This window comes from Mustela lutreola, chromosome 11 (assembly GCF_030435805.1).
Source record: "Mustela lutreola isolate mMusLut2 chromosome 11, mMusLut2.pri, whole genome shotgun sequence".
NCBI classification, from domain to species: Eukaryota; Metazoa; Chordata; class Mammalia; order Carnivora; family Mustelidae; genus Mustela; species Mustela lutreola.
In genome coordinates this window covers 63,879,527-63,904,271 of record NC_081300.1, presented here as the reverse complement: position 1 = coordinate 63,904,271, position 24,745 = coordinate 63,879,527, and the positions used below count along the sequence as shown (strand labels likewise).

Genomic DNA, 24,745 nt, shown 5'->3' with positions numbered 1-24,745 from the left:
ACCCTGTCAGCCCTTGCCTAATGCCCATGCACCTACTCTTGCCTGCAGGTGGTACGCGTGGGCGGGGCGTGGGGACATGGGGCCCGACATGGAGCTGCCCAGCCACTCCAAGCAGCTCCTGCTGCAGCTGAACCAGCAGAGGACGAAGGGCTTCCTGTGTGATGTCATCATCATGGTGGAGAACTCCATCTTCCGCGCCCACAAGAATGTCCTGGCCGCCAGCAGCATCTACTTTAAATCCCTGGTCCTGCATGACAACCTCATCAACCTGGACACAGACATGGTCAGCTCCACGGTGTTCCAGCAGATTCTGGACTTCATCTACACAGGCAAGCTGCTGCCCAGCGACCAGCCGGCTGAGCCCAACTTCAGCACTCTCCTCACTGCCGCCAGCTACCTCCAGCTGCCCGAGTTGGCAGCGCTCTGCCGCCGTAAACTCAAGCGAGTCGGCAAGCCCTTCGGCTCTGGACGGGTGGGTGCCTCCGGCATGGGAAGGCCACCCCGCAACCAGCGGCTGTCCACGGCCTCTGTCATCCAGGCACGGTATCCAGCACTTGTGGATGGACGCAAGGGGGCCCACACCCCCCAGGAGCTCCCCCAGGCCAAAGGCTCTGATGATGAGCTCTTCCTCGGAGGCTCCAGCCAGGAGGATGTCCATGGCCTGGGCCGGGCTGTCTGTCCAGCCAGCGGGGAGGCCGGCTTGGGCAGCTGCAGCACCAATGGGAGCAGCGGGGGCTGTGAGCAGGAGCTGGGCCTGGACCTGTCCAAGAAGAGCCCACCCCTGCCCCCTGCCACCCCTGGTCCTCCCCTGACCCCTGAGGACCCGGCCCAGCTGAGTGACAGTCAGCACGGCTCGCCCCTCTCAGCCTCCGCCCCTCCTGTTGCCAACAGTGCCTCTTACGCTGAGCTGGGGGGCACCCCTAATGAGCCCATGGATCTGGAGGGGGCCGAGGACAACCACCTGAGCCTGCTGGAGGGGCCCGGTGGGCAGCCCCGGAAGAGCCTACGGCACTCGGCCCGCAAGAAGGAGTGGAGCAAGAAGGAGCCCAGGGTGGGGTCCCCCTTTGAGCGGAGGGAAGTGGGGCCCAAGGGCCCCTGCCCAGGGGAAGAGGGCGAGGGGCTAGGGGACAGGGTTCCCAATGGCATCCTGGCCAGCAGCGTTGGAGGGGGCGGCCCCAGTGGGCCCTACACGGAGCCCCCGTACCCCTGCAAGGAGGAGGAAGAGAACGGCAAGGACGGGAGTGAGGACAGCGGGCAGAGCGGGAGCGAGGGGGGCAGTGGCCATGCCGGCACGCACTACATGTACCGGCAGGAGGGCTACGAGACCGTGTCTTATGGGGACAACCTGTATGTGTGCATCCCCTGCGCCAAAGGCTTCCCCAGCTCCGAGCAACTCAATGCCCATGTGGAGACACACACGGAGGAGGAGCTGTTCATCAAAGAGGAGGGTGCCTACGAGACGGGCAGTGGGGGTGCCGAGGAGGAGGCCGAGGACCTGTCGGCGCCCAGCGCAGCCTATGCAGCCGAGCCCCGGCCCTTCAAGTGCTCGGTGTGTGAGAAGACCTACAAGGACCCGGCCACGCTGCGGCAGCACGAGAAGACGCACTGGTTGACGCGGCCCTTCCCCTGCAATATCTGCGGCAAGATGTTCACGCAGCGCGGCACCATGACGCGCCACATGCGCAGCCACCTGGGCCTCAAGCCGTTCGCCTGTGATGAGTGCGGCATGCGCTTCACGCGCCAGTACCGCCTCACCGAGCACATGCGTGTGCACTCGGGTGAGAAGCCCTATGAGTGCCAGCTCTGCGGGGGCAAATTCACCCAGCAGCGCAACCTCATCAGCCACCTGCGCATGCATACCTCCCCCTCCTAGAAGCCAAAGACCCTTCTCCCCGGCCTGAGGCTGCCCTCCGCAGACCCGCCCTCGGGAGCCCACCGAAGGAAGGAAGACGCATGGAGGCCGGGCGGGAGGGGCTGGGACCCCCAAGTCCCGTGGGGGTGGCTCCTGGTGGCACCCGCAGCCAGCCCCCCCCACACCCAGAGCTTTAATGGACAGTCTGTAAAAGGGCAGCGAGAGGAGGGAAGCTGATGGGCCCGAGTTCCGGGTGCGCATTGCTGGTGTGCAGTCTACCTCCCGAATCTGCCCCGGCTCCCCGGGAGGGCCACTGCAGCGTCTGTGGGAGTGGGTCACAGGGGTCTCGCTGGGACCTGGCCCCCTTCCCGCAGGCCGGGTCCGAGCAGGGGGCCATGGGGCCTCCCTCCGCTGGGGAGGAGCAGGGCTGTCCCATGGCCAGGGGCGCTGTCTGTGTGCGTGCACGAGTGCTTGTCTGTGTGCGGGCCACCCTGGCTCTTTGGGGAGTGGTGCTGGAGGGAATGGGACAGAGCCCTCCTTCTTTGAGCCAGGGGTCACTGCTCACTGGCGCTGGGACAGTCAGGGGGCCCCCCGCCGCCTACCTCTCCACAGCTAAACAGCCCTCTGGGCCTATGTTGCTGTTATTCCTACTGATCTGTTCCTTTTTTCTTTTTGAATTTTGTTTTTTAAACCAAAACCAACAAGAGTTTATTTTCCTCCCGGCCCCTCGGGGCTGAGCCTGGGTCTGCAGACTGAATGTACAGGGGCAACTGCCCCTCCCGCCCCCGCCCGGCTGCGGGCTGAGGGGCGCCCACCCCTCCAGGCCCCAGAAGCCCTTATTGGCCAAAGGCTTCCCTGGGCCCCGAGCCCTGCCTCGGCTGCCTCAGGAGAGAGAGTGATTTTCCTATAGTTTCTGAGGAATATTCTTTGTTTAGAGGTACTTCTTTTTTATTAAGAGAAAAACCAGTGTAACGTTTATGTGAATGTTGGAACTGGAAGGTCTGGGATTTGTGGGGGGAGGGGGGAGGCTGGATTTGATGCCAGAGCCGTCGGTACTCTTCTTTATCATTTTGTGTGTGTGTGTGTGTGTGTGTGTGTGTGTGTACATGTACGTGTGTATGTATGTATGTATGTATGTATGTAGTGTGTGTGGCGCATGTGGACAGATATCGAGCTTTCCTTCCTTCCTTACCGATAAAGGTGGAGAGACTTCTGACCTTTTGCTACCTCTTGAATCCACAAGAACAGTATGTTGGTGGCTGGCAGCTGAGGCCATGACACTTGTTTTCCTCCTGTTGGTGCGCACAGGAAGACGTGCGTTTGAGTGAGCTGGGCTTACCCTCCTGGGCACCCCCACCATCCCCACTCCCACCCCCAGCGCTCTCAGAGAAGGGCTCTGCTCCCCAGAGCATACTGCTTGCCATGTCCACCCTGTGGGTGTTCTGAGTGTGTTGCTGAGCATCAGGGAGCCTGTGTGTGCCCCTGATCTGGGCCTGGGGGCAAGGGGTGTGCTCCGGCCTCGTGGGAGAGCGGGCCGTGGAGCCTTACCTCTGGAGCCAGCTACTTGGAGCTCCCTTGCCAGGGCCAGGATGAAGTGGAAGTGAGCCCCCCCATCCTGTCCCTTGGGACCGTGAGAGCCAGAACTTGGAGGAGCAGCAGGCCAGTGCAGAGGCATGGAGGGACACTGACCAAAGTGATGCAAACCCCCCCACCCCGGGGGGACAGGGAGGAGGCCTGCCCTGCTTTGGCACCTTCTTGGGGGCGGTCCTGGCTGCTCCGGCAAGAGGCTGGATGCCATTAGTTGGCTAAGCCCTGTCTGGAGTCCCCACCCCTCACCCCTCAACGTGGGGTTTCTCTCTCAGCCTCAGGACCCTTCTGTGGGCCAGGGGTCAGGCTCCAAGGTCGCTGTGGTTGGCCCCACTATCCTTGGCTGACTGGAGCCACACGGCTGGGCCAGCAGCTGAATCTTCATTTTGCTTCATGCTTTTCTTTTCTTTGTTTCTTTGTTTCTTTCTTTTTTTTCCCCTTCCTACTCTTAAGTTCAGACCAAAAATTCCAGAGTCATCCTTTACCCTCACCCCTCCAGAGACCCTCCAGCTGAAAACAGCCTGAGTTTAGGGACCCAAATGGTGCAGGGTGTGTTTTGCAAGTGAGGGCTCCTGGCTGAGCCCATCTCAAGGTGCCCCGAGCCCCAAGTTGGGTCTTAACTCCCTCTGGGTGGGAGGGGAGCACTGGACCCAGGGTCTCGTGTTCCCAGAAGTCAGGTTGGGGGGTGGGCAGGGTTCCTCTGCCCTCCCGACCCCACTTCACTCCGTCAGCACTTAAGCCACATGACACAAAGTCTGTACAGCACGGGAGTTGTACGCATGCCTGTGTGTGGCCTCTTGGGCCATGGGCGGCTGCATCCGTGAGGTGACCCGTGAGAGCAGGTGATTCATTTGCAGAGCTTCAGGGACTGGGCGCAAAGGCCCCTCACTCAACGACATTCATGCGACATAGTATTGTACCCACCTGAGTATTGTATCGAGCCTTTTCTGTATTTTAACAAGAAAGCAAAACACTAGTTTCCTATTTAAGATTTTAAGGGTTTGTGGGGAGGGTTGGGACTGATTAACACAACACTTGGTTTTGTTTTCTTTTTCTTTTGATTTCATGTGGAGTGTGTGCTTGTGAGTGTGTGCGTGGACATGTGTTAAGAGCCTCACAAGGAAATTAGGCCGTTGGAGGCCAAGGGCGGCTTACAGTTCTCTGCTTTAGTCACTTAATTCCTGAATGTTTCGGAGAAACAGGAAACAGAGAAAATAGCAGATGTCATGTAGGAAAGAGGATAAACACAACAAAACAAAACAAAACAAAAAAAAAAAAAGAAAAAGAAAAAGAAAAAGAAAAAAAAAAGCTCATACCCAAATTCACAAAACCTATTTTTTAAACCAAAGCACATTTTGAATGAGTATGGAACCTCAATGGGCTCAGAAAAAAAGATACTAATATATTTATCTCATTGTTTACATAAACTTTTACAGTTTCAGACCTCAGCAGCTGTAAGGCCAGTCCCAGTGAATCCCCACCTTCCGCTGGAGGCCCTTCTGAGTCGGCTCATGGGCAGAGGGGCTGCTGTGGGGCTGGCGCCGGCATGGAGCCCCCCACCGGATTTACCTGAGCCCTCCTCCCCAGCCCCAGGCCTCTCAAAGCCCAGCTGGCACCAAAGAGCTTGGGCCGGTGCTGACCGGCCTCCAGGCCTCCTGGCCGGACCGTGGAGGTCCTGGCCAGCTGGCATAGCAGGGGGTGGCCGTCGGCTCTGGCCTCAGGACCTGAGTCTGGGCTAGGGTCCTGGGTGGAGGGTCATTCCCCACCTCCCCTGCTCTGCCTGCAACCCCCCGGGGTGGGTTGATGTGAGGGTCCCTATCAAGCCAAAAAGCCCCGGGACCTTTGCACAGCTCCGTTGACTCCAGTGGGTCCCCACTTCAGGGGACACCCCTACCCCCACCCAGCAGTGGGGGTAGGGGAGCGGGCTTACTGGGCTGGTCCTTACCAACACAGACGGTGCAAACACTCTGAACAGTGTTGTTTTTGTATCAATATGTTTGTGCAGTGATGAATGTATTTATTTCTCAGACTTGGGGTGAGTGAGCGGCTGGCTCCGCCACCGCTCGCTCCCGCCAGACCGAGCCACCGCAAGGGCTCCTCCAGGATTGCAAAAAAGGTAAAAAAGAAAAGACAAACCTTTAAGTAAATAAGAATCTCAGAGACTTGCAGCATAGCCATACACCTCAGCCTGTGAAATGAACAATCTGGACGCAGACGGACTTTGGAACCTCATGCAGCCATATGTGTATTTCCCGTTCGTCACCACTTGGGGGAGCTGGGCTGTCCCGCTGTACCCCCACCCCCACCCTGTCAGTATTCACTGGACTGGCCCTGGTGCAGGAGTGCGATCTGGGCTGGGCTGGGCTGGGCTGGCTGGGCAGGCAGACCCTGCTGCCCTCCCCACAGCTGTCCTTGAGTGGGGGAGGCCTGGGCAGCCAGGAGGGCAGGGCTCAGGGAAGAGGTGGCTGCATCCGTCCGCCCCCTAGGAAGGGGGGCAGAAGCAGAGGCACTAGGCCTCCAAAGAACAGACAAGGGATCTAAGCCCTGCTGTGCCCCTCAAAGGGACCAAGGCCCTTGCTCTTCCCCAGAGTCACACTGGGGCAGATGTTACTGAACCTGTGAATCCAATGCCAGGAGTGATGGGGGTGGAGAGGGACCTAACCAGAGCCTCAGTGTGACATTCCAGGTCGGGGGGTGGATGTGCACTGTGGAGATTGAGGCTGCCCAGGACCCCCTTCCTAGGACCCCCTCCCCCCACCCAGCTCCAGTCACCACTTTAATTTTTCTACCAAGAACCCGTCCCCCTACCTCACCTTGCTATTTATTGCTGTAATTTATTGACCTCAAAAATGCTGCATAACAGACCTCACTTGGGGCAGGGAGGATTCCCCAGGGCTCCCCCCCTCCACTTGGCGGGGCCCCGTGGGGCCAGGTGCTGAGAGGAACCTCTCTTGTGTCCCGCCCATCACTTGTTTTCGCCCTCCCCCCTTGGGGGGACCCCAGGTTGGGCACCTGCCCATTCGCAAATACCTCGAGAGGGAGGGGGAGGGATGGGATTATAGCTGTTTTGTTTAATCAAAACTGGAAGAGGGATCACGACCTACTCTCTTCCCTTCCTGGAAGGGGGAGGGACACCGTGATCGCACTCCTGTACTGGCCACCGCCGCTGTCAGTCATCACATTGAGCTCACTTCCTTTAAGAGTTGGGATAAATTCAGGTCAGAGCTGCAGATATGCAGCCCTCAAGTGTCATAGAAAAGCAATTTCACCGACGACTGATCTCTCCATTCAGAAGCGTGCAGTCTTAATGTACAGTGATGAGAAACTGTTATTTTATGATCTTTTCATTAAAAGCTTGATTGAAAACTACTTTCTGTGGGGCTTCTGTGTTCTCTGGTGTTCTCTTTCTAAATGACACACTGCTTTCCTGTGTCCTACACTTCAAAGACCTAGAAGGGTAGGGAGCTGGGGTGGGCATCACTACCATCCTAAGAGTGGGTTTCAGGTGGGGCTAGGACCACACTTGGCCACATGTGTGCATCCGGGGCTTGGGCACTGGTCCAGGGACCCAGTACTCTGGAGTCACCATCCTCTTGGGTGATGCTGGCCTGGGTTAGCTAAGAGGGTTTAGGGAGCAATGGATATGTCGCAGGGACAGGGACTTGGTCGACTGGATGAGGAGAGGTCTGGCCCATGCTCAGGACCACCTGCTGGAGTAGCAGAGTCAGGCCGGGGCAGGGCAACGGCTCTCTCCTGCCTACTGCTTCTGTTCCTGCTTGAGGTCAAGCAGGAGAGGAAGGAAAGGATAATCTTAGTCTCCAGGGACAGTAGTTTCAGTTTCCTCTGGGACTGTCCCACCCACCCACTGGAGTGGGAATTCAGGATGAGTGAAAATCCAGGAGGAGGAGCAAGGATGGGGCCAGGAGGGTGGTCAGCCAGCCTAGACCTCTGACGGTGGGCTTCAGATGTCCAAGTGGCTCCAGGCCAGCAGCAGATGAGCCCAGGACCCCAGAAGGATAGAGCATCGCTGCTCTAAGACACGGTAAGTTTCGTTCTGTTGTTTTTATGTTTTTGAATGTGTGTGTGTGTATGTGTTTTAAGTAATCTCTCCACCCACTGGGAGTTCGAACTTAACCCTGAGATCGAATCACGTGCTCTATTTACTGAGCCAGCCAGGTACCTTCTGTTCTACTCTTTATTTTTTTAAAGATTTTATTTTTTATTTGAGAGAGAATGAGAGGCGGGAGGGCCAGAGGGAGAAGCAGATTCCCCACTGAGGAGGGAGCTTGGTGTGGAGCTTGATCCTGGGACTCCCAGAGCATGACCTGAGCTGAAGACAGTCAACCAACTGAGCCACCCAGGTGCCCTGTTCAGCTCTTTTAAAACCTTTTTTTTGTTGTTTTATCAAAGCAATAAGTGACCCTAGCTTAAATAATCAAGTTTCTTTAAAAGGCTTAAAACGGACACTGAGCCTGTCTCAGTCAGAAGACCATGTGACATGTTATCTGAGCATCATAAGTTCAAGCCTCATGTTGGGTGTGGCAATTACCAAAAAAAGTCATAGGACAGTAGTTTTTTGTTCTCTTAATCCGATCACAACATACACAGGTACCCACTTCTATTTATAGCATTTCTTCTGTATTTAACTCCACATTTCTAAATAGTAGTACCCTGCTGTCTTAATTCATCCTTTGAAGAATCTGGACCTATAGATGAAGATTTTACTGCATTTACACCCTCTTCCACTTTCCTTAAATTCCCCACACACAGTTTAGTCTGGGCACAGCTCTCCCCACACACAGCCCTGGCCATAGGGAAGCTGCTTCAGTTCCAGCAAGACCCCTCCTCCTCCCGTCCAATCAACCCTAATTTAGAGCTTGGGAGACTTCCATAAAGTAGCCAGGTAATAACTGTTCTAGGCTCTGTGGGACATAGAGTCTTTGCAGTGACTTCTCAACCCTGTTGTCCCAGTGCTAACGGGGCACCTGGGTGGCTCAGTGGATTAAGCCTCTGCCTTCGGCTCAGGTCATGATCTCAGGGTCCTGGAATGGAGCCTCCACGTCAGGCTCTCTGCTCAGCGGGGAGCCTCCTTTCTCCTCTCTCTGCCTGCCTCTCTGTATTTGTGATCTCTCTCTGTCTCTATCGAATAAAATCTTAAAAGTGCCCACTAACAATGTAAGTAGGTGGGCATGGCTATGTTCCATTGAACTTCATTTATGAGACCTGATGAAGTGTGTCATTTCCTGATCAGTACTTGCCACGACCACCATGTGTCTTTGTTCACTGCCGAACCGAGTGGTGTAGTGTATCTTTCTGTACCATTTCCTGTTCTTGTGGAGGTCAATTATGTTTTCATTACTCAGACTGGTTTGTGTCTCTGTCTTCCTCCACACTTAAACTCTGTGAAATCCTTGCCAGTATAGTTTTCCACAGAATCAGATGCTATCTGTTCTGTTATTTTTGCCCCCAAGGGACATCCATCTGGCAACTGCTGCTTTCCTGCACAGATTGGGTGGGAAGTTTTCTTGCCTGTTTGTCCTGCTTTGAAAGCCCAGCTTTCTGGATCCTGTGTGTTTTCTTGAGTTACATGCTTGTTAGGGAAGTATGTTTTCTCTGGTACCATCCTGAGAAAGGAAATATGGAAGGTAGGTTTTTTGTAACTTTGAACGTTGAAAATGCTTTTGAACTACACAGAATTGATAGTTTGGCTGGGTATAGAATTGTAGATTAGGTATTTTCCTGCTGAATTTGCAAAGTGTTGCTTCATTGGCCTCTACCTTCCAATGTGATGAGAAGTCTAGTTCCCTTTGTAATCTTCTCTGGAGGCTTTTAGAATTGTCCCTATTTCCGGTGGTTTGTCCATTCGGGGGGCTGGGTACCTGATGGATTGGTTTCGTTCAGGGGATCTCTTCTTACAGATTTACTGCAAGATGTGAATTTACTGGTTCTTAAGATGTGTCAGCATTATTTTTATTTTTATTTTTATTTTTTTTAAAGATTTATTTATTTATTTATTTGTCAGAGAGAGAGAGCGAGCGAGAGTGAGCACAGGCAGATAGAGTGGAAGGCAGAGTCAGAGGGAGAAGCAGGCTCCCCGTGGAGCAAGGAGCCCGATGCGGGACTCGATCCCAGGACGCTGGGATCATGACCTGAGTTGAAGGCAGCTGCTTAACCAACTGAGCCACCCAGGCGTCCCTGTCAGCATTATTTTTAATTTCCCTTCTTTGATTATTGCATTTTGTTATCTTTTCATAGACTTAATTTCTAAGGAAAGTTTAATTTTTTGACATTTTCTTCTGTTCCTTGTATCTAATTCCTTTTTAGATGCCCACATTAGGTTAGTTTTTATCCATTAAAAAAAATAATTTTAAAGGCTTTCCTCGAATGTGGGATGACCTTGCAGGCTCTGATATTCAAGAATGAGACCCTGAAAAGCCTTTTGGAATCAATCCAGTGGTCACCTAAAATGTGTGGGATGGAGGAGATGAGACACTGCTTATGCCTGTGCTGGGCTGGCTATGGTGCTTCTGACAGAGAAGGCCTTATGCAAAAGCCCCCTTAGTACCAGGAGCTTGAAGAGCCTTCTAGAGAAGGGTGAAAGGTGAGATGAAATAACCTTATTCCCAGCTGACTGTAAGTCAGGGCTAGATTAGGTAGGAGTTACATGGTTAGAAATGAAAGACAGATTTTGAGTTGTGGGCACTGCTGTTTCCTTCCATAAAGGGTTTAATTTAAAACGTGCCTCTTTCCCAGAGCCACTTGAGGTCGACAGCAGTGAAGGAATTCTGTGTAGTCAAGAGTGAGCCAAAAAAAGGAACAGGGAAGAATAGGAGAAAACTCTTTTGTCATTAGGCCCAAAGTTGTGAGTGAGAGTCATAATCAGCTTTGTGTGTCCAAACCAGGAGGGAGGGGAAAAGGAGAAGGTCAGGGTGAGGGAACTAGAGGCTGTTTCCACTTCGTTGCAGGAGGAAGTATCTAAATATTTTAAGAACTGTTTCCCATGAGACCTTCTACAAGGGCATTTGCCAAGTTGTATACCAAATGGAGAGGAAACTTTGCAATGGCTCCTTCCTCAAACATGGTAAGAGCCAGGACATGTCACTGAAGTCTGAGGTACACCACAAAATGTTAACCGTTGGTAATTCTGAAGTGCCACCCGGCTTCTGTAGGCCACCTGTAGGGGACGTGAACATCCAGAGTCTGAGTGAGAACATGTGTGAAACCAATGCTTGAGTGGCCTGGGTACCCGGTTCGCTCTGCCCACCCCTCGGCACAGTCGGCCCTCCTACTGCCCTGGGCCTTGAGGAGGAAGAAGGCTGCTGGGAGGCAGTGGGGCACCCCCTCAACCTAGGACCTGCAGAAACCTCACACTGAGGAAGGCTGTCCCTGAAGAGAGCAGTCCTCTAACAGCTGGCTGGAGGAGGGCGAACAGTGGAGAGAGCACACACAGGCTCCCTGGGAGAGCAGGTGGCCATGTGTCCTACATGGCCTTTGCTTCCAACCAGCTGAATGCTGGTCTCTATGCTATAGAAACCAGATAGGGGAGAGAAAGGGTTTGAGTCCTTGGGAAAGACCAGCAGTGGGACAGGCATTGGCTTGAGTGCAGGAAGCTGACCCACCCTCAGGGCCTGAGATGCTGGAAGTCTTACCCTTCACCAACCAGCCATAAAGAACCCTCTGTCTTGGGTGCTTGGCCTTCTGGGAAGAGGGCCCGCAGTTCCCCTTCCACCTGCGCTGGTCTCTGCCAGTGCCCCTGACCAGTGAGTTTAGGAAGTGTCACCAAACAGTTTCACTGGTAGCCTATTTTGTGGTCAGCCCTTCTCTCTGGCCACAGGTGACAAAGCTGATCACCACCTGCAAGTGTCCCTGATGTGAGGTCAGAGGCAGCACCAAAGGGGTGTCTAGAGTGGTTTCTCTGTGTCAGGTGGGCATGTGTCCAGTTCATCTCTGAGGAGCCCAGGACAGCCCTATTGTTGACGGTGCATGAATGTGGCCCCTGACCTCTCAGATCCTTGAGTTCTGCGGAGGAGACAGGCAGGTAGATACTAATGCTGACTTGAGGCCCCATAGCCAGCCTGGTGCCCAGCACTCAGCTGCACTAGCTCTTCCGCTAACCCTGGGGGTACATGGTGGGACCGCCTGGAGTGTCTGTGGTGAAACACAACCCAGAGCTCACAGGGGAGGAGGGCCCTGTCCACAAGAAGTTTCTGGAGCTCTGGGACAGAGGGCCATCTGGTGGTGACTCATCCCAGGGCTGTGACTGGAGGCAATGGCGGCGGTGGGCCCAGGTGTTCTGTCCCAGGCAGCCAGAGCAGTATACACGAAGGCCAGGGGAGGAGTCGGTGTCTTGCTGGAACTGAAGCAGCTTCCCTGTGGCCAGGGCTGTGTGTGGGGAGAGCAGCGCACAGACTCCAGCCAGTTCCCCAAGGGCCTCCAAAGCCCAATCAGAGGGCCGGGGCTTGCCCCCCAGCTGAAGGAGCCATGGGGAACTTCCCACCGCTGCCATTGCCTCCCCAAAGGGGCCCTGCCCTCGAGGCCTACCCCCCCATCCCTGGCATCCTGTCTGCAGGTGGGCCTGGGCCCTTCTCTGGAGATGGAAGGGGGTGTGCGTGCGCACTCAGGCGGCCATAACAGAGCCCCACACCCTCTGGAGCTTAACAGGAAGTTCTCAGGGTTCTGGAGGCCGAAGCCTGAATCCACGTCTCAACAGGTGGTTTCTCCTGAGGCCTCTCTCCTTGGCTTATAAATGGCTGTCCTCGCTCTCTGTCTGTGTCCAGATTTCCTCTTAGAAGGATCCCAGTCGGATTGGCTTAGGGCCACCCTAACAGCCTTGTACTAGCCTAACCACCTCGTTCAAGGCTCCGCCTCCAGATACAACCACATTCTCAGGTACTGAGTCTGAGGACTTCAACCTAGGGATTCTGGGGGCACAACTCCACCCATAACGGGGTGCACAGGGGTGTGCCACGTGAGGCCTTGGGTGCACAGGAGTCCCAGGCAGCCCTCCATCTGTCTGTGTTCACACTACAGGCTCTCCAAGTTTAAGGCCGTGGGGTCAGAGGAAGAATGTGGTCTTGGGTGACACTTGCCAGCTGTTTGGATTCCAGCCCTTCTGGGTCACGGCTGGATTGTGGCTTCTGTCCTTGGATAAGACTCTGCAGTGGAGACAGGCTGTCCCTGTGTCCAATCAGCAGCTCTATATGCACCAAGCCCTGTCCTAGCTGAGCTCCTGTTCCGGTGGGGGACATGGTACAGATAGTAGGTAATAGGGCGCCTGAGTGGCTCAGTTGGTTGAGCAATTGCCTTCGGCTCAGGTCATGATCCCGGACTTCCGGGATCGAGTCCCACATCGGGCTCCCGGCTCCTTGGGGAGTCTGCTTCTCCCTTGGACCTTCTCCTCGCTCATGCTCTCTCTCACTCATTCTCCCTCAAATAAATAAATAAAATCTTAAAAAAAAAAATAGTAGATAATACATACTTGGCAGACACAGGGAAAATGCCAGAGGGAGGGGATTGCAGTTTGGGGTAGAGTCGCCAGGAAAGGTAGTTTCTTTTGTTTTGTTTTAGTACTTTATTTTTTAATTTTTAAAATTTTATTTATTTATTTGAGAGAGAGTGAGAGTGAGAGAGGTCACAGAGGGAGAGGGAGAAGCAGCCGCACCCCTGAGCAGAGATCCTGATATGGGGCTCAAATCCCAGGACCCTGAGATCATGACCTGAGCCAAAGGCAGATGCCCCACTTACTGAGCCACCCAGGTGCCCCAGGAAATGCATTCTTAAGAAGCTGGAATTGAGGGGAGGGGGCGCCTGGATGATTTAGTTGGTTGAGTGGCTAACTCTTGATTTCAGCTTAGATCCTGGTCTCGGGGTCCTGGGATCCAGCCTTAGCAGGGAGTCTGAGGATTCTCTGTCCCTCTGCCCTTACCTCCCCCAGCCCCAGCACGTGCTCTCTCTCTCTCTCTCTCTCAAATAAATAAATAAATAAATAATTTTTTAAAAATCTTAAAAAGAAAATAAGGAATCTGGAATTGGGCTGAAGAATGTGAGAGAGGGACTGGGCAGGGGGAAGAGCAGGTGCAAAGGCCCTCTGGCAGGCAGGTGAGTCTAAAGAGCAGTAGGAGACAGATTCCTGGGCTCAAGGCCAGTTGCCTGGAGGACAGTCTAGGCTGTGGACTTGTGGGAAGCTGCCAGAGGGTTGAGTGTGTGTCTGTCTGTGTTGGGTTGAGTGGGGAATTATCCTCTGGTTTCTGTGCGGTTATGCAGTGAGAGCAGGCTGACTTCTTAGAAAGTCTGGGAATGATCCAGTCTGGAACAATGACATTGAACATGGTTAGAGGTCAGAATTTGAGATTTTGATTTTTTTAAATTTAAGCTTATTTAACAAGTGCTTCTGTGTCACTTAACTGGGTACCAGACATGTTCTAAGTGCTGTGCAAACATCAGCTTCTTTATTCTACATAACAGCACTGAAGAGATAGGTGGTCTCTCCATTCACAGTAGAAATGGAGGTACAGATAGGGCAGTAATTAGCCATAGAAGAGCCCCCAGTATTGGGGGATAGACTTCAGGGTGGGAGAGGTCAAGAAAGCAGGGAAAGCATTGAGATTTCTAGGGCCACAGCTGGAGGAGAGGGGGCAGGACTAATTGGAGAGGCTATGTGGGCAGCCTTGGGGGTGAACCTCCTGGTGATGGTCCACGGGCAGGGGGTCACCACTCAAGGTGGTCATTGAGCATCACCACAGGGAAAGGGCTCAACCCTAGGACCCTGCATGAGATCTCTGAGGGGGAGAGGGAACGGAAGAGGCACAGCTGTAAGGAGAGGGACCAGAAAGGACCAGAGCCCAGTGCAGGGAAGGGGCTTTAATCAGGGGGCCAAGACCTGCTTTCCTTGAGTGAGCCCTTGGGATCGGGCCACTCCCCTCATCCCAGAATGAGAAGAGAGTTCTAGAGGCCTTCCCTGGCAAGTGAGCTGCATGGAGGGCAGGTTGGCATGGGTCGGAAGTGGTGGCCAGGTATCCGTCTTCGAATGGCACCCATCTGAGACTTGACTGCCCTGTAAGAAAACCAGCTGGGAGTCTCTGTCACCAGCTGCGCTGGGCCTCAGCCGGCAGAGCACATCCTTGTCCCCAGGCTGTAATTGGCTTTCACCTGTTTTACATGCCGTAATGCTTTTCTTCTGCCAAATACTTATTTTTTCATTAGAAAAACAACAAATGTCAAAAAAAAAAAAAAAAAAAGGCAACAAAGTTTGACCATGGAAAAAACCCTCAAAACCCAGATATGAAAAAAGGAGCAAATAAGAAAACTCATTGCTGTGTTTTTTTAGAGTGTCTGCTGTCGCAGCTAACTGAATGGCTAACCATTAAAACGGGCTCTTAAAAAACAAACAAAAACAAAAACAAAAAAATGGGCCCTCACGAATAAGAGCCAGGGGAGGAATAGGTCAAAGAGGGCCACAGAAACCCCTGTGGTCAGCAAAGTCTTCACAGGAAAGGGCGCAGTAGAGGAAGGCTGTTCCATGTGTTGGGAACAGCATAGGAAAAACAGTGAGACATCGAACTAGATGATTTTCTCAGGATAAAAACAGTGCGAATTATGCCTTACAACCATTGCATTAGTACATCATTGTGATATGGCTTCAAATTGATTGTATATAGAGAAAAAAATAACATTGGAATTAAGGCAGTAACCACATGTGCAAACCAAGCACAATACCCTGACACGGTCCTTAGTAAAAAGCTCTTTTGGTTAGGTGATGGTTGATACTGCTGCATGCAGGTCAATCACTGAAGGATATGCTTCATTTATTTAAAAAAAAAAAAAAAATCCCTCCTATTGGAGTGGGGTTCACATGGGCCGGTGGGCAGGACCCGTGCCCTGGGAGACATCGTATGCCATAAAGCACTTTCTGGCATTGTACTCTCCAAGGGAATGCTTTCTGTGGTGGTGGCTGCTTAACACCACCTAACTTTTTTTAATAGTTGTTTCCATGGAAACTCTTCATTATTTGATAGATCATAGTTACCTACATCCTTTTTCGATTATTGGGCAAGAAATAAAAGTTGTAAATATAAAACAAGGGGTTTTGCACAACAGATGTAGATTTTCTTATTTTTCTTTCTTAGTTGACATTTACTGAGCTCCTAGCACGTCTGGATGCAATGACTGTTCAGCCCTGAAGAGGAGGGCAGAGCGGCCCAGGAAGCTGAAAGCCAGCGACACTGCAGCTTCCCCTGGAAGGTGGGGAGGAGGAGGAAGCAAGAGGAGCCAACAGTGGAATGCGGGTGCTGGCTTCATGGGGGTTCATGTTAAAATTCTCCCAGCTGTTTCATATTTGGAGATGGGCATAAACTCATAAATGTTGGAGAAAATGGGGCCTACACATACTAGATTATAATCAACGATAAATTCGAAAGTACCAAAATGTTAAGAAAAATCAAGGGCGGCGCAGGGTGGTGTGCAGTGCACACACCGGCCCCCCCCTTCCCGTTCTATGCCACCATCCGTGGGATGGGTGGAGCTTGCCCAGTGTCGCACTGATGCCCCCGCCCCGGAACTGGACTTTGCAAGGAGGAGGTGGCTCCTGACCCAGTCTGGTGGAGGAGGAAGGCTCACGGTCCGGAAGATTTTGAACCTGCATTTTAAGAAAGGACAGAAATGGGCCAAATGGACCAAGGGGGAAGAAAGGCAGGTGCTTCCTGCAGGGGTCTGGGTGCAGGAGAGAAGTTCTCAGGAGTTGGACCCCAGCGGCCTGTGGGGCTTGGGCACTGAGGCCAGGAGGGTTCCCTGCGCCTTTTTCCTGACCTTCAGGTTGTGGAGGGGAAGTGGCTTAGGTTTCCTAAGAGGCATAGTCCTGGATGTTCCCCCAAAGAGACTTTCCTGTCCTGATACAGGGGCGGGGCAGAAAGGGAACCCAGAGAGTGGGCCCTTGTCACCTGCCCATCCTGGCTGGCCGCTGGCCGCTGGCTTCCCTCCTGAACATAGGTGGAGACAGGGGCTGCCAATGCTACTACTGCCTGGCAATGGTCATCACTGAGCCTTGGCTACCCCATCCATAAACCGGGATCACAAAGCCTAGCCAGTGGAAGTGGTGGCCATCCCTGGGACCCTATAGGGCAATGAGGGGACAGGGGGCGGGCTAAGCCTGAAGGGAGAAGTGGCCATGCGGGAACTCTGGAGACAGAGTGCTGTCCAGCAGGACTGACCTTAGGCAGTGCCCTCCGATAGAATATTTCTCTAGGAGCCACAGGAAAATGTAGAAAGAACAATCAAGTCAAGTTTTAATGTTTTATCCAACCCAGTACATTCAAAATGTTTCAATATGTAGGGGCGCCTGGGTGGCTCAGTGGCTCAGCTGCTCCTCCACCATCTGGGACCGCAGATGTCAAAGTGGAGACTGAAGGCCTAGTGCCGACAGCCAGCTGATGGCTCGCAGGACTGGGAGGTGCCAGGCTCAGCTCTCAGAGGCTTCGTGTGTGAACTCATTTGCTCCCCTCAGTCCTTTGAGGGAGAGTCTCCAACAAGCCCCACTTAATAGGTGAACAAACTGAGAGACCCGGGGGCTTAGGAGCCTTGTTGCAGGTCGCAGACCGGGAGGGAGGAAGCCAGGGCTCTGAATGAAGGCTCTCTCATTCCAGAGTTGGAGGGTTTTATGCCCGTGACCCCCACCAGCCCCTCATGGGCTCTAACCCAGGCTTCCCACCCGCTCCCAGGGAGGCTTCCTGCTGGGGCTGGTGCTGGCTGACTGGCTGCTGCAAGGGGTGTAGGAGAGGCTGGGCACGTGCCAGGGTACAGGGCAAGATGGCAGCAGGGCCTGAGGCTGCTCCAACGCCACCGCCACCACTGCTCTGTCGGTTCTCGAAAGCCCCAGTCCGGAAGAGGCTTCCGAACCAGACAGCCAACGAAAGGCACCCACCACTCTCCCAAATGATGCCTCACCCCCGTGTGGCCCTGTGATTTGTCCCAGGATCTCTCCATTGCCCCCATCTGTCCCCATTCAGGGCCCACCCTGGTGACAGAATCCATGGCCTCTCCAAGATTAACGGCCCAGGGAGGCAGGCTCTGCTTCCTGGTGGCAGGCCTGCAGGGAAGCCATGGCCATTTTTAATTTACTGTGTAAGTAACTCGAAATGACTTCAGTCTTGCTCACATTTCTCAGAATTAATGAGAAGCAACCCAGCTCCCCCTGATATCTGCAAAGGTGTTGCCTCCTGGTGACTTCCCACTGGGGCGTAGCAGGAATTGCCTTCATCCTCAGCCCAGGTCCCTGCGCAGATCCCCCTGCAACCCCCTACCCCCTTTTCTTCATCCTCCTTACCCCCTGGGACTCACCCCTGCATACTTAGTTTAGGTAAATACTATCATGGGCACATCTCATTCTACTTGCTGTTTTTGTTGTTGTGGGTTTTTTTGTTTTGTTTTGTTTTTTTACCATCAACATTATTTTCAGGTCTCTTCATGTTGATTTAAAAGATCCTAGCTCATTTGAAGTGCTTTATTGGATTCCTTTATCAATTGTCTCATATATCACATTTCTGTGTTTAATTACACGTTAATGCCACACTTACACTGCTCCTAATGCTTTGCAAACACGGAAGAAAGTTCCTCTGGGGAGTGTACTCCTGCAGTGAAATTGTGGGTCATGGAGGACCACCATGCCCAGTCACTGTTCATCCCCAGCAGCTCCCCCAAATGACCCACAGATGGTGCAGGGCACAAAGGTTCCTGTTCCCTCACTTGGTTGCTTATATTTGATGTCACCCAACCGTCTTTCTGTTGGCTGTTCTGCTTGATGGAAAATGTGGTGTCTCTTCAGACTCTTCCTGGGCGTTCCAGTTCTCCCCTCTGGGCAATGCCCAGCAGACCCTTTGACCTTTGATGTTTGATATTTGGTCTTTCTCATGGTGGCCCCTGGAGGGACTAAGTGCTATCCTGCCCCACTCCCGTCTGCCGTGGCCGCCCCCTGCCGCTCATTGTGACGCCAGCCGCGGGCCGGGTCTCCCAGGCGGGCAGCAACGGCGGGACACAGTCCCTGTAGCTATGGCAGAGACGCAGGAGCTGCTGCTGCAGCTGCAGAAGGACAACCGCGACGGGCGACTGCGGAAGCAGGAGCTGGAGGAGCTGGTGCGCGGGCTCGAGGCCGAGAGCGAGAGCCTCACCGCGCGCCTGCAGGACCTGCGCGAGCGCGAGCGCAGGTGCGCAGGAAGGGCGGCTCGATGGGGAAAAGCAGTCGCGCAAAGGTCGATTCCACCGACGGCGGCACCCGGGCCTAGGCAGAGCCGCCCGCCGGCCCGTCGGTTATTCCTCTTCGCCGGGGCCCGAAACCCCCGTCCCCATCTATTCAGGGGACCCACGAAGGGGAGGGGGCGGACCCCCAGTTTGGGCTTCCTCGGGCCCATTCGCAGCTGGCCTTTCCCGGGGGCCGCGGGAGCCTGAGCACCTGCCGCCTTCCGCGGTGGCACCACCTCAGTTTCCCCTCTGCAGCCTGCAGCGGAAGCAAAGCCAGTTGGCGCGGACCCTGTGCGGGGAGGCGCGCGAGGCGGCGCGGGAGCACGCGGAGAGAGCTCGCGGGCTGCTGGAAGCCGCGGAGCGGCGCCACCAGGACTTGGTGGGGACCAGGCCCTGGATGGGGCGGGATCGACGGGGAGGGCGGAGGCGGGGCCCTGGGTGGGTAAGGCCGGCCTCGAGGCTGCGGTCTCCGAGAAGCCCAGGCAGCCTCCTCGACCCCCTCCGCAGGAGCAACGTAACCGGCAGCTTCAGGAGCAGTGGGAAGAGCTGTCGAGTCAGGTACATTAAGGAGACGGCCTCGGTCTCTAGCTTCCCCTAGGATGTCCCACTGTCGTCCTCGCCCCCCTTTTGGTGCCCTGTCCCCTCCTCTCAGGACATTCCCCTCTCCTCGAAGCCCCGCAAACCCCACCTTCATAAAACCCATCTCTAGCTCTTCTACTACGGAGGGGAACAACTGAGTCAGCAGCGCGCAGATCAGCGACTGGGGACTCAACTGATGGCGTTGCAGGTTGTTTGGGTGGGGCCCCCAAGATCCGAGCGGAGGCGCGGGCGGGGCCATAATGACCTGGGGGCGCGGAGGCTCCCTGAGGGGCGGGGGTGGGTAGAGAGGAGGCTTGCGGGGGAGTCCCGGGCGTCCTGGACTCCTGACATTCCTTGGATCCGTCTGAAGAAACAACTGGAGCTGGTGGAGGCCAAGCACGCCAGGCAGGCGGAGAACCTGCGGCAGGTGAGGGCGGGGCCGGGGCCTGAAGGCGAAGGTCGGCTTCGGGTGTTGGGTGGGTGGGTGCGCAGGTGCGGGAGGATGGAGGGCCTGGCGCTACCCCGAGTCTCATCAGGGCTCCCCTCATCCCAGGGCGCGCAGCGGACGGAGGAGGCCTGGGCCAGCTTTCAGGAGCAGAGCGGAGTCCTGCAGGTACCGAGAGCCGCTCACGTCCCGACACCCCTCCAACCCCGGAGCTGCGGCGACCCCCAGTGCCCCCTCCCCCGGGTGTCTCCTCCCCCAGTCCTGAGGCCTCACTCCCACTCCCTCCAGGAGTTGCAGGCAAAGGTGGCGGAGGCAACTGCTGCGCTGGACGCCTCGCGGGACGACCCGGATCTGTAAGGGGGGCCAGGACTGTGGTGGTACGGTGGGGCGGCAGTGGGGCTGACTTAGATCGCTCACCTCGATGCCCTTCCCTGCAGGTGCGACTCCCATCCTCTTCGGGGGCAGGACTGCGCGGGCTCGCTCATGGAGGAGGTGGCCGAGGCTGACTGTGTGAGCGCGAACCCGGACCCGCTCTTCACGGGGGTCACCCGCACCCACGGGGCTCCGCCTCCCCTCGAGGTCCTGCCCCCTGACGGGCCCGCGACTACCCAGACCCGTACTCTGGGGGATGAGGGTTCTGGTCCCTTACGACTCCCGCCCCCTCCATGAAGGACCCGGAACTCGTGGCGCCCCCGCGCCGGGGCCGAGCTAGAAGCCGCTCCCTCTGTCCGCAGGAGATGCGGCTTTCCACGGGCACCGGCAGGGCTGGCATCAGGTGAGTCAGCGGGCAGGCGGCGGGCGCGCTGGGCTCGGGTCCACCCCACGACTTACTCTCCACCGCCCCCTTCCCCTGTCTGTCCATCCGTCCTTCGGTCCGCAGGCTGTGGGCGCTGGGCGCGCTGCAGACGCTGCTTTTGCTCCTGCTCGGCTTCCTGGCGCTGCCGCTGCTCTACCTGATGCTAGTGAACCCTTCGGCCCTCCGCCGAGGACTCCGGTACCTTATCTCGGACACCACCTTCCGCCGCCTGCGCTACACGCTGTCCCCGCTGCTCGAGCTGCGCGCGCGCGGCCTGCTGCCGACCTAGCGCGCGTCACGCCGGCCGCGGCCGCCTGCACCTCTGTCTCGGTGTGGTTTCTGGGAGCCTGGGTGGAGGCCGAGGGGAGACTCTCGGGGGTGGGTCATGTGTTCCTTGGCCCAGCGGTCCTAGCACCTTGGTCTCAGCGGGTGCAAGGCCTTCCAGGCGGTTCTTGGGGTTGGAGAGGCTGCCCCGGGCTCCAGCTGGCAGAGCCCTAGACTTGCGCAGGAGCCCGGCGCGCCCTCTTCCGGCACCCGAGACTTGGGGTAGGGACTGGGGGTTCGCACCAAGGAACTCCCGGGATCCCTCTTCCTACAGCGCCTGCTGCCGCACCAGAGCCACCTCGGAAGTTGGTCAGTATCTTTTTGCTAAACTTGGTTTTTCCCTGCTAGTGAGCCTGGGGTGGGGGTGGGGGGCGGGGGAGCAGGCGGGTCAGGTCTTGGTCGGTGGAGGTCGGTGGTTCCCCCGGCTGCGTGGGGGGTTATTGAGGTCCCCGCAGCATCCGTTGGTTTTCTTGCGGCAGGTTCTTCAGGGCACCGGCCTGGGCATTGGTCTCCTGTGGTCCCCTTGCGGAACGTGCTGGTCCTGCTGGCGTCGCGCGCTCCCCGCGGCGGTCTTCGTTGGGAATCGTCTTTTTATAAATAAAAAGTCTACCTAAAGGTAGACTGTTCTGCTTAGTGGAAATGATGAATCTTGAGTTTTGTGGTTTTTTTTTTTTTTATATACAAATACTACTTTTATTCTTTACGGTTTTTGGTAGTGAAATTGTTCCGTGTATCTCCTTGTTGCGGGCGCGCGTGCACACACCCAGCGACACGCCCCCCTCCCCCCGCCCCGCAACACACAGGTTTTGGCAGTGTCTCCAAACAATCGTTTTCTTATTGATGTGTAGGTATTTAAGTCCTTTTGGGGTTAAATTTGTTTATGTAATCCTGTGTATAAAATTTCATCAAATTTAGAAATTGTGTGCTATGTCCTATAAAAATCCATTCCAGTCCAGAAATTGTAATACATACGGTAAATACCTTTAGTTGGTGTAAACATTTTGTTCATACATTCATTATAACATTTTGTTGCTAACCACTTTATGGTTTCATGCATAAATGGGCATTTGGGTTGTTTCCACCTTTTGGCTGTGGTGAGTAATGCTTCTGTGAACATTGGTGTATCAATGTTTGTTCTTTTGGGTAAATACACAGACTTGGAACTGCTGGATCATTGGGACTTCTGTGTTTAATGCTTTGAGGAGGAAGGGCTCGACTGCATTCCACATTTTACATCTCCAGGGCAGTGCAAAAGAGCTCTCATTTGCCCACATTCTCAACAACATCTGTTTTTATTTATTTATTTTAAAAAGATTTTATTTATTAAATCCTTATTAAAAAGATTTTATTTACTAAATCACCATGACTATGACTGACCCCAGCTGAAACCAAGAGTCACTTGCTTAACCTGAGTCACCCAGGCTCCCCCATTTCGTTTTTCAAAAAAATTTTTAAAATAATAGCCATTTTCACGAGTGTGATTTTTTTTTTTTTTTTTTTTGCTTTCAATGTTTAGGCATTGGATTAACTTTGGGTGTTTTTTTTTGTTTTGTTTTTTTTTTTTTTTAGATTATTTTCACTTATTTTAGAGTGAGAAAGAGCATGAGCTGGGGAGGAACAGGGAGGGACAGAAGGAGAGGGAAAGAACCTCAAGTGAACTGTGCGCTGGGGACCCTGAGATCATGATCTGATCTGAAACCAAGTCAAGTGCTCAACCAAGTCACCCAGGTGCCCCAGGCATTGTGTTACTTTTTTTCTTCCAAGTTTTTATTTAAATTTCTTATTTTTTATACTCTATAACTACAAAATTAAATCTGTGAAATAAGACTTTTTAGGGACATCTAGCTTTTATCCCAGCTCTCTCTACCCTGTTGCCTGCACTCCCTTAGAAGAAATATTAGGGGGCGCCTGGGTGGCTCAGTTGGTTAAGCCACTGCCTTCTGCTCAGGTCATGATCCCCGAGTCCAGTCCGCAATGGGCTTCCAGCTCAGCGGGGAGTCTGCTGCTTCTTCAGACCTTCTCCCTTCTCATGCTCTCTCACTCTCTTTCAAATTTTTTTTTCTTTTTTAAAGATTTTTGTTTATTTATTTGACAGAGATCACAAGTAGGCAGAGAGAGAGGAAGCAGGCTTCCCGCTTGAGCAGAGAGCCTGATGCGGGGCTCAATCCCAGAACCCTGAGATCATGACCTGAGCTGAAGGCAGAGGCTTTAACCCACTGAGCCACCCAGGTGCCCCAATAAAATCTTAAAAATTAGGTTGTTGTAATGGACTCTTCTTTATTCCCTCTTAACTAAGTGAAATATACAGTGAGGACCTCCTCCGTTTCTTAGATGAACACGGGTGTACCCGGTGGACTTCTCTGCTCCCCTTTCAGCACAGGGCTCTGAGCAGTGTCAGAGGAGCTGTGTTCTTACCCACCTGCAGTGATGCGGTGGATTCCCACACTTTGCTATTACAAACAGTATCTTGGGGCTCCTGGCTCAGCTGGTAGAGCATGTGACACTTGACTTTGGGTTTGTAAGTTTGAGCCCCACATCAGGTGTAGAGTTTACTTAAAAAATAAAATCTTTAGAAAACAAAACAAAACAAAAACCAAGCAGTATCTCAACAAGGAGCCTTCTGCAAACACCTTTGCATTTCGCCAGACAGTCTTTGAGATCAATTCCTGAAAGCTGGATTGTGGTCAAAGGGTAATCTCACACACAATAGCGCTAGATACTGCCCAGGTCGTCGTCCTACTTGGACTGTTTTCCATTCCCACCATCACTGGATACGATGGCCCCTTTCCCCACAGCCTGGGTGATGGTGCATATTGTCACCCTGAGAGTCTGATGGGTGAGAAACGGCACTTTAGTGTACTTCCCATTTGCATTTATCTTATGATCAAGGTTAAGGATATTTTCATATTTCACGGCCAGTTGCCTATTTCTGTAAATATCATTTGCTTATCATTTTGCTTAAAATACAGGATTGAGGGTTTTCTTCTCTCTCAGTTGGCATTTTGAGATCTTTTGTAAATATTTACTGTTTGCCTTGTGCTATGTTTATGGTGTTCTTTTGCCATTCATACATTGTTTTGTAACAATTTACTTTCCTGTATTGGTTCTGGATTTTGGTAGGAAATTTCTCACTTCTAAGTGGTTGTTGAGGAAACTCACCCACCTCCTCTTCTAGCATTTGCATAATTTCATTATTTCTTTTTTTTTTTTAAATTTTATTTATTTGACAGAGAGAGATCACAAGTAGGCAGAGAGGCAGGCAGAGAGAGAGGAAGGGAAGCAGGCTCCCTGCTGAGCAGAGAGCCCGATGTGGGACTCAATCCCAGGACCCTGAGATCATGATCTGAGCCGAAGGCAGTGGCTTAGACACACTGAGCCACCCAGGTGCCCCCATTATTTCCATTCTTTCTTTTTTTTTTTTTTTTTAAGATTTATTTGACAGAGATCATAGGAAGGCAGAGAGGCAGGCAGAGAGAGAGGGGGAAGCAGGATCCCCACTGAGCAGAGAACCTGATGCAGGGCTCGATCCCAGGACCCTGAGATCATGACCTGAGCTGAAGGCAGAGGCTTAACCCACCGAGCCACCCAGGCACCCCCCATTATTATTTCTTAAAGTAATCTCTACACCCAAAGCGGGGCTCAAACTCACAACCCCGCGGTCAAGAGTAGCATGCTCTTCAGACCAAGCCAGCCAGGTGCCCCTTGCATGGTTTCTTAGTTCACATTTCAACCTCTAGTCTATTTTAGACTTACCATGGTTTATGATGTGAGGATCCTTTCCACTTCTGTAGGTAGTAGTTTTAGATCCAGCTTGTCAATTCCGTAAGAATGGGAATGTGAGTCCAGCACATTTAGAGACTAATTTGCAGGGAATTTAGTCTTCCAGTCCTCAAACATGATGTCAGTGTATGGTTTTCATTTATTTCAACAATGA

General features: G+C 53.5%; 2 protein-coding genes across 9 annotated transcripts in view; both read left to right on the top strand.

Annotated features, from left to right (window-relative positions):
- Positions 1–4,834, top strand: part of HIC2 (HIC ZBTB transcriptional repressor 2) — a 32,028-nt gene extending 27,194 nt beyond the window's left edge. Inside the window, exon 3 of the mRNA XM_059139566.1 lies at positions 49–4,834. Coding sequence (XP_058995549.1) covers positions 49–1,873 — 1,825 coding nt within the window. The 3' untranslated portion in view covers positions 1,874–4,834. The remainder of the gene's footprint in view (positions 1–48) is intronic.
- Positions 4,835–18,460: 13,626 nt separating this feature from the next.
- On the top strand, positions 18,461–21,985 carry TMEM191C (transmembrane protein 191C). Of its 8 annotated transcripts, none has more exons than XM_059139992.1 (12): positions 18,461–18,633; positions 18,923–19,046; positions 19,175–19,225; positions 19,377–19,454; positions 19,617–19,673; positions 19,800–19,859; positions 19,980–20,044; positions 20,129–20,270; positions 20,426–20,466; positions 20,572–20,817; positions 21,086–21,120; positions 21,291–21,458. In XM_059139992.1, the coding sequence occupies exons 1-10, from the start codon at positions 18,479–18,481 to the stop codon at positions 20,774–20,776; spliced, it is 978 nt and encodes a 325-aa protein (XP_058995975.1). In that variant the 5' UTR covers positions 18,461–18,478; the 3' UTR covers positions 20,777–20,817; positions 21,086–21,120; positions 21,291–21,458. The 8 variants fall into 8 exon arrangements, with proteins under 8 accessions (XP_058995975.1, XP_058995981.1, XP_058995979.1 ...); XM_059139997.1 differs by having other exon boundaries at positions 18,462–18,633; positions 20,129–20,201; XM_059139993.1 differs by having other exon boundaries at positions 18,463–18,633; positions 20,129–20,201; positions 20,363–20,466.
- Positions 21,986–24,745: the final 2,760 nt, after the last annotated feature.